This window comes from Pelecanus crispus, chromosome Z, assembly GCF_030463565.1.
Source record: "Pelecanus crispus isolate bPelCri1 chromosome Z, bPelCri1.pri, whole genome shotgun sequence".
Classification (NCBI taxonomy): Eukaryota; Metazoa; Chordata; class Aves; order Pelecaniformes; family Pelecanidae; genus Pelecanus; species Pelecanus crispus.
In genome coordinates, this window is record NC_134676.1 from 31,317,474 (window position 1) to 31,331,280 (window position 13,807).

Genomic DNA, 13,807 nt, shown 5'->3' on the forward strand with positions numbered 1-13,807 from the left:
GGGTTTTTTTCCCCTACTGATTTTTTATAGATTTATGGATCCATAATCATTCCTGTCACAGCCTGAGGGAGATGAAGCTGGAGCAGGATAATAGCCCTTAAATCCCCTTCTCTAAGCACTCAGATCTTCCCTGTCAGCAAGATTAAAACGGTCAACAGCAGTCTTCATGTGTCTATATCCACACAGAGCTTTCACAACAACTGGAGTGGTGGCTGGCAGGGAGAAAAATGCAGAACTGCTGCTGTGTGTGATAATACTGAGATAAAGAGAGAAGAAAACAGGATTGTCAGCCTTTGTAGAGTTGGAAAGGACTGGTGTTAATTCCTTGATCAGGTGAATGTGAAGAAGGGAGAAGAGCAAGGAAAAATAGTATGTTGCAGTTCAACATGCAGCGACAGTTTCCTTTCCTAAAACATAAAGGCAAAGAGAGGGAAGCACCAAAAGTCTTCCAGCAGCCCAGCAAGGGGAAGGATAACGAAGGCATGCATGCAGACAAACAGAGCGGATTTTCTGCTACCACTCCATTGAACTCCCAGCCCTTACTGCTCCTGGGACCTGAGGGGAATTACAACTATTATGTGGACGATGAAGATGAGGAAGAGGAAGAGAAAGAACAAGGAAAATGGCCAAGTGGAGACACATTTGAGGGAGAAAACAAGCCTTTGTCATCAATTCCTTGCTCCCCTGCCCTTTCCTCTGGAGCCCTGGCCACAGCTTCCACTTCGTCTGTGCTGAACATCAACGTCGGCGGCCAAAGCTACCGCCTCACCTACCAGGCAGTGGCCATCTATCCCAAGACCCGCCTGGGCCGCCTGGCTACCTCCACTGACCGTCGCTGCCAGCTGGGCCTGTGTGATGACTATGCTGCCCAGGTAGATGAGTATTTCTTTGACCGGGACCCAGCCGTCTTCCAGCTGGTGTACAACTTCTATGCTTCAGGGGTGCTGCGTGTGCGGGATGAGCTATGCCCCCGCAGCTTCCTGGAGGAGCTGAGCTACTGGGGTGTGCGGCTCAAATACACACCTCGTTGTTGCCGCATCTGCTTTGAGGAGCGCCGTGACGAGCTGAGCGAGCAGCTGAAAGTCCAGCATGAGCTGCGCTCCCAGGCAGAGGCTCAAGAGAACGAGCAGCTCTTCCACCACATGCGCTATTATGGTCCCCAGCGCTGGCGCCTCTGGAACCTCATGGAGAAGCCCTTCTCCTCTGTCACTGCCAAGGTGATGGCAGTGGCTTCCAGCTTCTTCGTGCTCATCTCTGTGGTGGCCCTGGCACTCAACACAGTGGAGGAGATGCAGCAGGTAGACCGGAAGAGCGGAGAGAGCCGGCCAGTCTTGGAGCACGTTGAGACCTTGTGCATTGTGTTCTTCACACTGGAGTACCTGCTGCGCTTGGTCTCTACCCCAGACCTGCGCCGCTTTGCCAGCAGTGCCCTCAATGCAGTAGACCTCATTGCCATCCTGCCCCTCTACCTGCAGCTGCTGCTTGAATGCTTTGCTGATGATGACCAGCCCCGAGGTCGGGGGTCTCAGCACGAGCACGACATCGAGAAGGTGGGACGGGTGGGCAAGGTGGGACAAGTGCTTCGCATCATGCGTCTCATGCGCATCTTCCGCATTCTCAAGCTGGCCCGCCACTCCACAGGTCTGCGTGCCTTTGGCTTTACCTTGCGCCAGTGCTACCAGCAGGTGGGCTGCCTTTTGCTCTTCATTGCCATGGGCATCTTCGCCTTCTCTGCCATGGTCTACACAGTGGAGCACGATGTCTCCAGTACCAACTTCACCAGCATCCCCCATGCTTGGTGGTGGGCTGCCGTAAGTAAACACGTCTCACTTTGCTGGGTAGCCAGAGACCCTCCCTCTCTTCCCCTCCCCTTCCTTGCTAGAGTTGTGGACAGTCTTGACAACAGCAGGCTCAGATCAGTGAACATCTGCTCTGAATTCTGAGCTTACAGTACATATGCGTTCACTCACACACACACACACACACACATGCACTCATTCACCTCTGTTGTACGCTTAAATCAAGGCTTAATCAGGCAGACAGTGTTGAAATTCCCATCTGACCAAATGCAGACAGTACATGTACTTTTAAAGAAGAAGTGGGCAAAGAGACAGGAAAGAAAAGCATTTCCCCATTTAATCCCATTGTCAGTGTTGCCAAAAAAAAAAAAAAAGGCAAAAAAAAGAAGCTTGCATCAGGCTAGCTGGTTGCAGGTGGGTACAGGATTTTCATTCTTGTTCTTTTTGCAGAGCTACTGTGACCTGTCATACAACTGCAAGTTGGTAAGACGTAGTTGATTAGTCTAGTCTAGTCACTCAAACTCGCAAAGCTGAAGCTGTCCCAGAGCTCTGACTGTTAAAAATTCATTAGGACCAACAGTTGTTTTACACAAGAGATTGTGTCCTGTTCCTTAAATGGCATGTCTAAGGCACGTGTCTGCACACACACAAAACATTGGCAGTTATTTATACTGTGCCAGACTTGCAGAGAAATAAGTACAAAAAGAAGCAGAATGGCTCAAGGGGTTGATAATGGGATAAACTGCCTTCTACATCTAGGTCACTGGTTTGAATCCCACAACAGTCAGTACTGAGAGCTGGTTAATGTCACCTTGAATCTTTTTTTGCAACCTCTGCCAGAAAGAGTGTGATTTTAGTCCCACCCCAAGCACTTAGAGTGAGCATAACTGGCTGAGTTTCAGCTGATGAGCCTCAGAAATGAAGACAGAATGACCTTGTTTCTAGCGACTGCCACTGGGATAGTGCTCCAAGGCATTTGGCCTCATCTTCCTGAGAGGTCTGAACTATCACTGACCTGTACTATACTGTGTTATACAGAGTGGAATTTTTGAGGTAACATTTTCCGGGCTGTTGAGTTCACATGCTTCAGGAGCATGAAGATTTAGCTCAGAACACTGAGCTGTGAGAGTTTACAGTCCTCCACCTTGCTTAAATGCCTCCTGGCTCTGACAATGTCCTGGCAGTACTGGTCCAGCATCCCAAACTCAGAATTCAGCTCTAAAGGATTTGGGAAGCAGTTCAACTCCAGATTGAGACTACATTAAAACGCAAGGACAGACATACACTCACTTACAGAAGGCTAACCAATACTTCTCAAACTATTGTGAGATCAAAATGATAGTTATATCCTTCAAGGTGAGCTTTGAAGACAAAAGAAACACTTCTAGGTTTATCAAGACTAGCAGACAATGGAGAGGGAGCTGCAGGCTGTAAGTAAATGCCTCACAGATAATATTCATGTGCAAGTATGGTAGTTTCACAATTACAATTTTTACAGCAAAGTTTTGGCAGGGAGGTAGGTGGATTTATCAAGGGCATTGAGGAAAGGGGGAAGGTGATCCCTGCCTGTGCTGCTGCCTTAGGCATTTCAGAGCTGGAAAACAACAGCTCTGTTACATTGCAGAAGATGTGCATATCTACAGCAGCCTGGATCAAACCAGAGGGTAGCTAGACATTGCAGGTGCTGAGAGAAGGCAAAGGGCCCATATCTTGGCTGTCCATAACTCTAAGGCTTGTCCTAGTCTGTCATCATGTACATTTTGTTTTGCAGCAGCTGATGCTGGCCTCCATAATCCATGTTTATGGCAGAGCCCCAGGAGTACTTCTGACCCCTGGGCCTGGCTATGGGGCTGGCTATGTCCCAGTCACTTCGCTGGGGAAGGAAGCCCATGCAAATGGGCTCGAAAGGAGTCAAAAGATCTCACGCTGGTTGATCAGCATAGGCACTGGATGCACCAGGCTGTGTTTGGGGCCCGCAGGACAGCAACCCCAACCCATCCAAGGTTGCTTCTCCTAGCCAGCAGCCCCAGGAGCACATGGCCTGCACTTCTGGTTCAGTGACAGCTGATGAGATGTGGGGGTTTCCCATACATATGTTTGTAGTGATTCAGCGCAAGGCAGAAAAACTGGCCCGACAGACACACATAGACGTTTATATATGTACATGCATATGTGCATGTGCTGAATACCCTTTAAACTGGGGCATGGGAAGGAGAGAAAAATCCATGAACAAAGGATCCTGTAATGAGACCTTCTTAGGTCATCTTTAAGTGATATACACAGGTTATGAAAAAAATTGTGCTTCATACATTACTAGAATAAGGATATTAGCCTTATATTTTGTTTTCTGAACATGCAGGATATATGAAATATCTTTAGGGCTCATTTCTGCAAGCTGGTGACACCATAATCATTTAGATACTAAAGAAACCTATATGACTATGAGTACGTGAAAAAGGCCTCTTTAGCTCCAAAAAAGGAGCTGTATGTAGCACGCACATTGTAATTCCAAGGCATAAAACTCTTTTTAAAGCCTATTCATTCTTTAAGAGTGAAAATTAAGATATCATTAAAATCCAACAGCGTTCATGGTCTCACACACACAGGAGGAGAAGTATCCCTCCCAAACTCTCACAGGCAATGTAGAAGACTATGCCAGTGGAATAGGACCTTATCACAGGATAATGGTTTTGTCCTGGCTGGTAGAGATAAACATCTTGCCTTCATCTCAGTATTTATTTTTGGAGATATTTATCCTGTATTATTCAAATCCAGTGACTTAATTTCCATTAAACCAAGTGACTAATCCTTTTTATTCCACAGGAAGCACCAGGTGCATCCTACAAATGGCTTACCCAGTGCTGTCTCATGTGTCCTAGTACTTTCTTCATTTGAAATAACATTTTATTTAGCATATTAGAGGATGGCAGGCTGCACACCATGACCTTCCAAAGACTTATTTCAGTTCTAAAGCCACAAGGGCATTACAGTGAACATCCTACTGCCTGTGGTTTATTTCTGCCAAAGTTTTAGATTACTGTTTCACAGATACACACAGTGTGTTGAGATACTGTGAAAAAAATTAAATAAAATTAATTGGCTGAAAAAGATCCCTTGCACAGATTAGGAATTGCCAGATGGCAGAAACCTGCAAGTTTTACTTGCCAGCAAAAAGTAAGTTGTATTTACTAAAGGTAAAAATTATAAAAAAATCAAGATGTGTGCAATGAAATTAGATAAAATAGGAGTTATGCTGACTGTTTGGGAGTACATAATTCATATGTAGCATCCCCATAAGTAAACACCCATGAATTTTTTAAACTAAATTTTACAAAGGAAGTACCGCAGTACTTGGTATAGTACCGGGTCCATATAAAACACAGTTCCTTCATACATCCATAGGCTACAAAAAGCAAATTCTGATGGCTGAGAAGAAAAAAGTCTGTGAATTGAGGTAGACAATGTGATGGCAAAATGTACAGATTTATACAAAGCAGATATACTAAATACCATCACTCCCTCAAAAAAAAAAAATCTTTGTTCAACAACCCCCAAACCTTTCTTCAAAGGGGAATACAGCAAAAATTTCCCACCTGTGTACCTGTCAGTTAAAACAAACAGGAATATTCCCTACTGAAGGCACACATAGACCTTACTTTTGTAACCTCTAACATACAGCTGAGCAGGAAGATCAAAGAATTTAGCATTTTTTAAATATATATATATGTGTGTTGCAAGCATACGCTGCAAGCAAAAACTTCCAGGAAACAGACAAAGATCTTTATTTTTTCCACAGCTCCTTGTAGGTATGTAACCATTACAGGGGATTTTATCTAGAAACTTCAAAGTCCTGGGTCACTTCTTCCTGTAGTGCAAACATTATACAAACATATTTCACAATTAGCTGAAGTTTTTCATGTGTTTTTCATTAGTTCCTAAAATATATATGACAAACAAAGGTAATACTCAAAATACAACCCACAGAATAAGTCCCCAAATACCAGGTTTTATAAGCACACTGGATTTAGACACAGGGCATCTGTTCCAAGTGACGTGATGAGGGAGCAGGGCTGCAGTTATCGCTGGATTTGCACAGCCAGGCTGCCATCTCTATCTGCCCACTGCAGCCGACCAAACCCACCTTCTGGACAGGCTGGTGTGGAAATTGTTTGGAAATTGCCTCTGCAGGGCAAAGCTTTTAAAAATCCTCCCAAATAGTGTCAAATGCACTGTTGTCTTTCTTTACTGCATGACAGGATTTTTTTTAATTAGGGACTTTTGCATAAGATGGACGGTACAGAAAAAAAAGGCAGCAGAGAGTCTTTCAGATTCATGATGCAAAGTGCAAAAATGCTAAATTTAAAATTGTCCCTGATCCCTGAACGTATCTGCTTGTACATTTCTTCTCAGCTAATAAACTGAATATTGGTTTGCCTGTAGGTCAGCATCTCTACAGTTGGATATGGAGACATGTGTCCAGAAACTCACCTTGGCCGTCTGTTTGCTTTCCTCTGCATTGCGTTTGGAATAATCCTGAACGGCATGCCCATCTCCATTCTCTACAACAAATTCTCAGACTATTACAGCAAGCTGAAGGCCTATGAATACACGGCTCTCAAGAAAGAAAGGGGGAAGGTGGACTTTGCACGGAGAGCCATGAAGAAAATATCTGAATGCTGTGGAGAAGGTGCAACCCACCCTTTGTCACAGCGCTGATACATTCTGTGCTTTGGATATTGGGAGGGACAGAGAAGCTGAAGGAGAAAGAAGAAAAACAGATCAGCCAAGCTAACTGAAGATAAACTGAAAAAGCCAAAAGTAACAAAAGTAGATGGTGAAATCTGTTTTGAAGAGGGTTGTTTTCAAAAGAAAAAAAGGCTCAGGTTACAACAACAGATTTTTTTGGGGGCTTTGCTAGGCCATGAGCAGCACTTAAGTGCTCATCAACTATCTGGAATGACGTTCTTCACATTAACCACCCAGAAACTCTGAATTAGACCCATATGAAGATGTAACCCCCTGCTACCAATTAGACCCACAATAAAGACCCACCATAATCAAACCAAAGGAAAACAAATTGCTGCCATTAAGGGTCAGCCACCTCATTGCTGTCAAGGCAGTCTCAAAAATTAAACAAATAGAATACCGAATATACTGACTGCTTTGCTAAAATTGGTTTTGCACCAGCTTTCAAAACCAGGAAAACAACCTAGAGCATTTACCTGAATATTAGCAGCACCTATATTCCTTAGGCTTTCAACTTCTGTTTCCACTGTCAGATAGCTATGCTTCACTGTTCCAATTTTATTTTTCAAATGCAGCCCTGCAAATGATTCCCATTTTCATACCTAGGCAAGCAACACACTGCTTTTAGTATTTCCCCCACCCCCCTCCATAATCATCCTTCACTATGCCAAGAACTAGTGAAGAAGTCTGGAGTCTGAGTTGATAAATGTCATTGATCAATTTTGAAAACATTTCCAAACCAAAAACGTCTTTAGGTGTAGGATTAAGTGATAAACTATATTTATTTTACAGCATTTAATGTATCTACTTACTTAATTGTGAGAATAATAATAGGCCTGTCACAGGATGTGTGTGTTAAAGCAGCATTTAAAAAAAAAATCAAATGAAACATATAATGGATAATAGCTCATAAAGACTTTTCTCACAAAGGGTCTTATCAGCACTTACCTGTAACCAATTTTAAATAGAATTTAAAGTCAAGGTACTTTGTCTGGTACCTACAGGCATTAAGGACACAATTCTGACACCTTAGCTCACCCCCAGTTGTACCTTATAGATAACAGATCTGAAAGAATATTTTGTTGATACTCAGATACAAATAGCATTAAAAAAAGGGTAACAAAAAGAAGCAATGGTAACAGTCACTGATATGACCCATGGTTTTTACTCAGCAGCACTCTTGCTGCCAAACAGCCTGATGGCAGAGATGCATTTTAAAATTCTTGAACTCTCACGTTGTGTCTGTGCTGCCCTGCTGAATGCAAATGGCTGCATTCAAATCTCAGAGCCACACTGGAGACAATGATGTGAAGCTTACTCTTGGGACAGCCGAGGGTGAGAAAGTTCATTAATTTTGCCATGTCCATGCAAATTGTGTCAAGCATAGGGGCATTTCTCCTTTCAATGGTGAGAAGGTAATTAGTAACCAAGTTGCTCTTCTCATTCTCTACCTCCAGACAAACGTATCATAAGCCCATCTGTCATTTTGTTCTTTAGGAATGACAGTGAGCACATTGTGTGCTGATGAGCTCTGTAAAAAGCTAAACCATGTGTTTAAGGCACAGCTGAGCCCTGGGAGTTGAATGTGATAGATGTTTGCTGTTCTGGACTACACATAATGCAGCAGGCACAATCCTAGCACTCACTGAGAAGAACAGCTGCTTTACGTTGGCTCTAGGGATGGTATGAATTTGCATGGCCCTTCTGCACAACAACAACAGGACAAGGAGCTTCCCGAAACCACAGGAAGCCGCTTTCTTAGACCTCGCTGCAGTTCAGTGAGGTGGCAGGTTACAAGCATGCAAAAACACAACTGTGCTTTATTTTCAACATGCAGCTTGGGACATCCTAAATTGATTTCTTTGTCTGAAGGAATAGTATTTACACATACCATGTGGATGGGATGCAGATGCTCAGGCTTGCATGGCAAGCTCAGCAGCTTGTTGCTACCTAGAGAAATGCAGAGCCTGAGCACTTATTCTGCTGAGGCTGGACTTCATCAGCTTCATTTTCCACCCCACTTGCCTCACATGCAGGACCTATTGAAGTAGACGTTCTTGAAGACATGTAAGGGAACAGGCCTTGCGCACAAAACATGAGCAGGAGAAAAAGGACTGTTCTCTCTTTTAATCAGGAGTCAGAATTGAAGGTCCTTGGCAAGTCCTTTTTTATCTGTCCAAAAAAAATTTTAATGCACAAGTCCATAGTACTGCTCTAACCATTCAAATACAGCTTGGAGTGAGTCTCTCCCACCCTCTAGCTGAAGCTGTTCCGCTTTGCACCAGTAACAGACAGACTGTACAGCTTGCACTCAGCTGGATGGAAAGGTGTGGGTCACAGGCCCTGCTTCAATAAAGACCTATGAAATTACCCTGACCCAGCAGCAAAATCTTCCCAAACACTCACTTTCCTCTGGCCCAAGCAATCATTGGTTGAAGGATTTAGTCCAGAAGGACTCCCACATCAGTCCACACACACTGCAGCCACACAAAGGCAAAACTCTTACTTAGCATACCCTGCAATCTAATGGCTGTGGGCCAAAACACTTCTTGACATGGAGGAGACCAATTTCTGTCACCTCAGGATAAGACATTGTAACCAGTACCACCAGGTCCTATCTGGGTGCTCTGAACACCGAGGCGATCGCACCTCAGGCAGCTCAGCTTACCTAGTGGCTGCCTCACTCTCTTCTTTCTCAATGTATTTTGCCCCCTCATCCCCTGCCATCCAGTCCCACCATCTCACTGACGGCAGCTTTGGTACCTTTTTGATTCCCCTATGCACTGACTTACGACACAAATGTGACAGTTTGGGGGAGCAGGGTTATATTCTTGATTGGTTCGTGACCTAGCTCAATGTAGAGAGCTCTGACTAATGCTAGAGCTGACACAAGATACATGGTAGAAGCCTGCAGTCTGGAGAACAGAACTCTGGCAACTGCCACATGAAATATTAAGCAGAAGACTACACAAAGTTGCTGTTCTTCTGTTTTGTAATACCTGGCTCACCTGCCCTGCTGCATTCAGTAGGTGAATGCGTCCTTAGTGGAGTAAGGCATTTTCCAGCAAACTAGAAGTTAGTGTTTGTTTGGTTTTTTTTTTAATCAAAGACTCATAATTTTCTTCTGTGGATTACCTTATACAACTTTCTGCCTTGTGGTCACTAATTTTAGGGGTGACAAGCATAGTAAGAAAGAGTATGCCTGAAGTTGAGGTACCACTATACCAGCCAGATGTTGCCCCGAATGCCCAAAGCTCTGTCAGTACCAGCATTTTCTGTGGATGGCTACTAGCAAGGTCCTCCCACAAGGCCCTCTCTCCCTGTGAGAGCCTGTCTGAGGCTCATACTATACAAAGAGGACCTCCAGTCAGCTCAGAGGAAGGAAGGAAGGAGTTCACATTCCCACAGAACAAACTTCTGACAACCTGCAGAAGGCTGTGCAAACCCATATCAGCTGGTTTTGAAATAGGATGCAGTGGTTTTGCCCTTTTTTTGTTGACACAATGGTCACTTCTGAGGACTCTCAGTTAATTTTTTCTGCCACATCCACTAAGACTTTCAGTGGCATTTTCACTGTCCCTAGATTACTCAAATGAAACAGTCAAATGGTACACGTGGTGACACCCAAAAATAATGCAGGAGGGACATGATTGTTTTAGTTACTTGAATGCCACAGTGCCGTGACAATCAAAAGACTTCAAAATAGCCACATCAAGGGAAAAATACAATTAAACACAACAAAGATGGGCAATACTATTAAAGCCAAAGTAGGTAGGGCTTGTTTAAGGAGATGTTAATTTGGCATAGCTAAGATTTTGGGGAAACAGGTGGATTCTCAAACCATTGAGAAATTAGAAACCTCTCTGAATGTGGCCATGCTAAAGTCTTCTATTTTAACTAATCACATTAATGAGCCCCAGAAGGAGAAGGAAAATACGTTCTATCATTATGTTTCACTACAGACTTAGCAAATGTTGTCTCTGGTGAACAAACAGTTTATCTGGATGGCCTGGCTTCATTTTAGGACAGCTAAGTATTGTTTCTTCTATTCATTTTAGGCCTGAGAATTATTGGGGGAAAAAAGAAAAAAAAAGAAAAAAAGAAAAAATTAAAAAAGAAAAAAAAAGAAAAAAGAAAAAAAGAAAAAAAAAGAAAAAAAAGGAAAAAAAAGGAAAAAAGAAAAAAAAAGAAAAAAAAGAAAAAAGAAAAAAAAAGAAAAAAAAGAAAAAAAAAGAAAAAAAAAAGAAAAATAATGGGGATGGTACAAATGTAAAGAGTCTGTCCCTACATGAGACAGTGGAAAAAATTCCAATTAGAATATGCTTTTGCACAAATCCTTGTCTTAGAAGAACATCACTTTTCCAATGCAATTCAGCAGCTGTTTGCTTTTCTCATTCAGAAAGATAGCACTTAAAGGGGTAGCTACAGTAAGCCACAGATTAATAGGCATCTGGTGCTATTCCCAGGCTTCTAAGGCAAATAGTAATATTCAGTCTTTAAATAAGTATAATGTTAAAGATTATAAACCAGGTATACTTCAAAGTTTTTTGGAGAAAAATAATAACTATCAATAAGCCTATGAAGGAAGAATTGTTTCCTTGCTTAAAAAATAGCTTCAACTGTTTAGAACATTCTCTTTTTATGTTATGTAAAATACTTGATTCATCCTTATCTGCTATTTACAAAACCTTTATTAACTTCTTTATTCAGTAGTAGAGAAATTACATGGCATTTGACTGTAAACCAGCTCTTTATCTTGGATTGAAAAAGGGAAAGGTCAGAGGTACTAGCTTTTTATGTACTTAGGTAATTTAATGGAAATACACTGAGAAAAATTAAAGCATTCTACAGGTAGCTCCTAAAATAGAGATTATCAAGATTTTTAAATAAAATTTGTCAGTCTAATTCTACTCTCAAAAGATTCTGTACTGTCATTCTAACTTCTGAAGCAGATTTTCTCCATTTATAAGCAAAAGCATTTCCCCCCTATTAATAATCAGATAAACAAGTACCATGCTTAAAAGTCAGTCTCTTGCTACCACTAATAACTGTTCTTCAGGCCACCACGTACCCATACAACATTATTTCCTTCACCAGTTCTGGCAGAGAAAACTGCCTGAAAGGCACTTCTACTACCAGCTGGCAAAGAGAAGGTACAACCTGCTTTGGCTGCAGAGCGAACATGGCTCTATATAGCTAAAACCAGCTAGCACTGTCACTGAAAATGTCTGTCTGCAGAGGAACTTCTCAATACCCATATAAGAACAGCCTTGTGCAGTAGGACACATACACTTTTTTTTCTTACCAAAAACTATGTATGGAGGCGAAGGCATGGACTGCAGATGAATGCAACAGCCCACCCGTAACAGAAAGGCTGGGCTCTGAGGTGAAGTCTTTGTGATCGAGCCCTGGCATAAGCCAGATCCACACTGACATCAAAGGGACTCCATGCTCCTCAAGTCCGCTCCAGCCAAGCCTTGAGGGTCAGGCTGGTCTGACTTCCAAATATCTTTACATCCAAGTACGTCATCTGGGTAAACAAAAGCGGGGGAGGAGGGGGGGAAGGGGGAAGGAAAAAAAAAAAAAAAAAAAGAAGAAAACAACTAGTCCAGAAATTCACGAAAATTCAGGAAATCACACACAGGCTGCGACAACACGTCCTGCTGTGATGGGGGGGGGCCGCAACGCACTGTAAGAAAGGGCAAGGTAGCTGGGTCTCCTTGTGGGAGGTACAGTCCCCTGCACGGCAACTTGTTCACTGCTGCCACCCAGAGGTTACAGGCTGCCAGATTCCCCTTTTCCTTAAAAATATCCAGCGCCCGCTACGTTAGCTAGCTCTACTGCATCTTCTTCAGGTCCAGAGTGTCCCAAAAGCCCGGAGTCCTGTCAGCAAGAGTCTTTACAATAACGTAAAATTTAACCTGTACTGCAAAATCTGTATTATCATCACTATGGACTAAATGAATCTTCAATGCTGCGTTAATTACACTGGAGATTAATTTCTCCATTCCTTTTGTTAATAAAAGATGGCTCCAATGCCTAAAATGTTCCCTCAAAGTCATTACCAAAAAAAAAAAAAAAAGACATTATTCTAGGCAGATCTGGGTGATATCAGAATATGTTTAATACTCTGCCTATTTCTAGAACAGTTTAAGCAAACAATAATACCATCACTTAACACCAGAAAATTAGTCAGGGAACACAAAAGTTCAAGGTAAAGTTACTTTAACTGTAGGTTGAATGGATTGTTTCAGATGAATAGGGAGTATTGTCCAGGCTTTTATTGACAGGATTTAACATAAGCAATCATAACACAGGTCTCAATCAACTGTTGTTCCATTTTGAGGCATGGCAGGTTTAAAATAATGCTGATTTTCTGGGTGTATTTTTCCATGCAGTACAATGTATGTTCCTCTAAATCTCCATGCACTGAAGAGAGAACGGTGCTATTTGATACCCAAATTTGAAATACAGCTTTGATCATGCAGCTCAGCCAACCTAAAAGATCAATTTGATCCCCTGCAAAGGGAAGGTCTGCTCCTGGCTAATGGCAGACTTCTCGCTGCCTTACCATGCAACTCTGCTGCTTAGCTTGGGCTCTGGTGTTCAGGCAGGTTCCCCTTTGCTTAGTGAATCTTATCAGCTCACTAATAGAAATTAATTCAACACCACCACACACAAATCTCTAACTGTTTTGCAAACTGAATCAGCTTAGTGAATAGCCTGACAAATCATAGCATCATAGAACACTTTGGGTTGGAAGGGACCTTAGAGGTCATCGAGCCCAACCCCCCTGCAGTGAGCAGGGACAGCTTTAACCAGATCAGGTTGCTCAGAGCCCCGTCCAACCTGACCTTGAATGTTGCCAGGGATGGGGCCTCCACTACCTCTCTGGGCAACCTGTTCCAGGGCTTCACCACCCTCATTGTAAAACATTTCTTTCTTATGTCTAGTCTAAATCTATTCTTCTTTAGTTTAAATACATTATTCCTTGTTCTGTCACAACAGGCCTTATGAAAAAGATTGTCCCCATCTTTCCTGTCAGCCCCCTTTAGATACTGGAAGGTCGCAATAAGGTCTCGCAGCCTTCTCTTCTCCAGGCTGAACAACCCCAACTCTCTCAGCCTGGCCTCATAGAAGAGGTGTTCTACCTCTCAGATCATTTTTGTGGCCCTCTTCTGGACCCGCTCCAGCAGGTCCATGTCCTTCTTGTGCTGAGGGCCCCAGAGCTGGACACAGTACTCCAGGTGAGGTCTCACCAC

At 42.9% G+C, this 13,807-nt stretch overlaps 1 protein-coding gene across 1 annotated transcript; it reads left to right on the forward strand.

The window, feature by feature from the left end:
* Positions 1 to 371: 371 nt before the first annotated feature.
* KCNV2 (potassium voltage-gated channel modifier subfamily V member 2) lies at positions 372 to 6,515 on the forward strand. The gene is made up of 2 exons (XM_009481060.2): positions 372 to 1,811; positions 6,240 to 6,515. Exons 1-2 carry the CDS (start codon positions 372 to 374, stop codon positions 6,513 to 6,515), a joined length of 1,716 nt encoding a protein of 571 aa, XP_009479335.2.
* Positions 6,516 to 13,807: the final 7,292 nt, after the last annotated feature.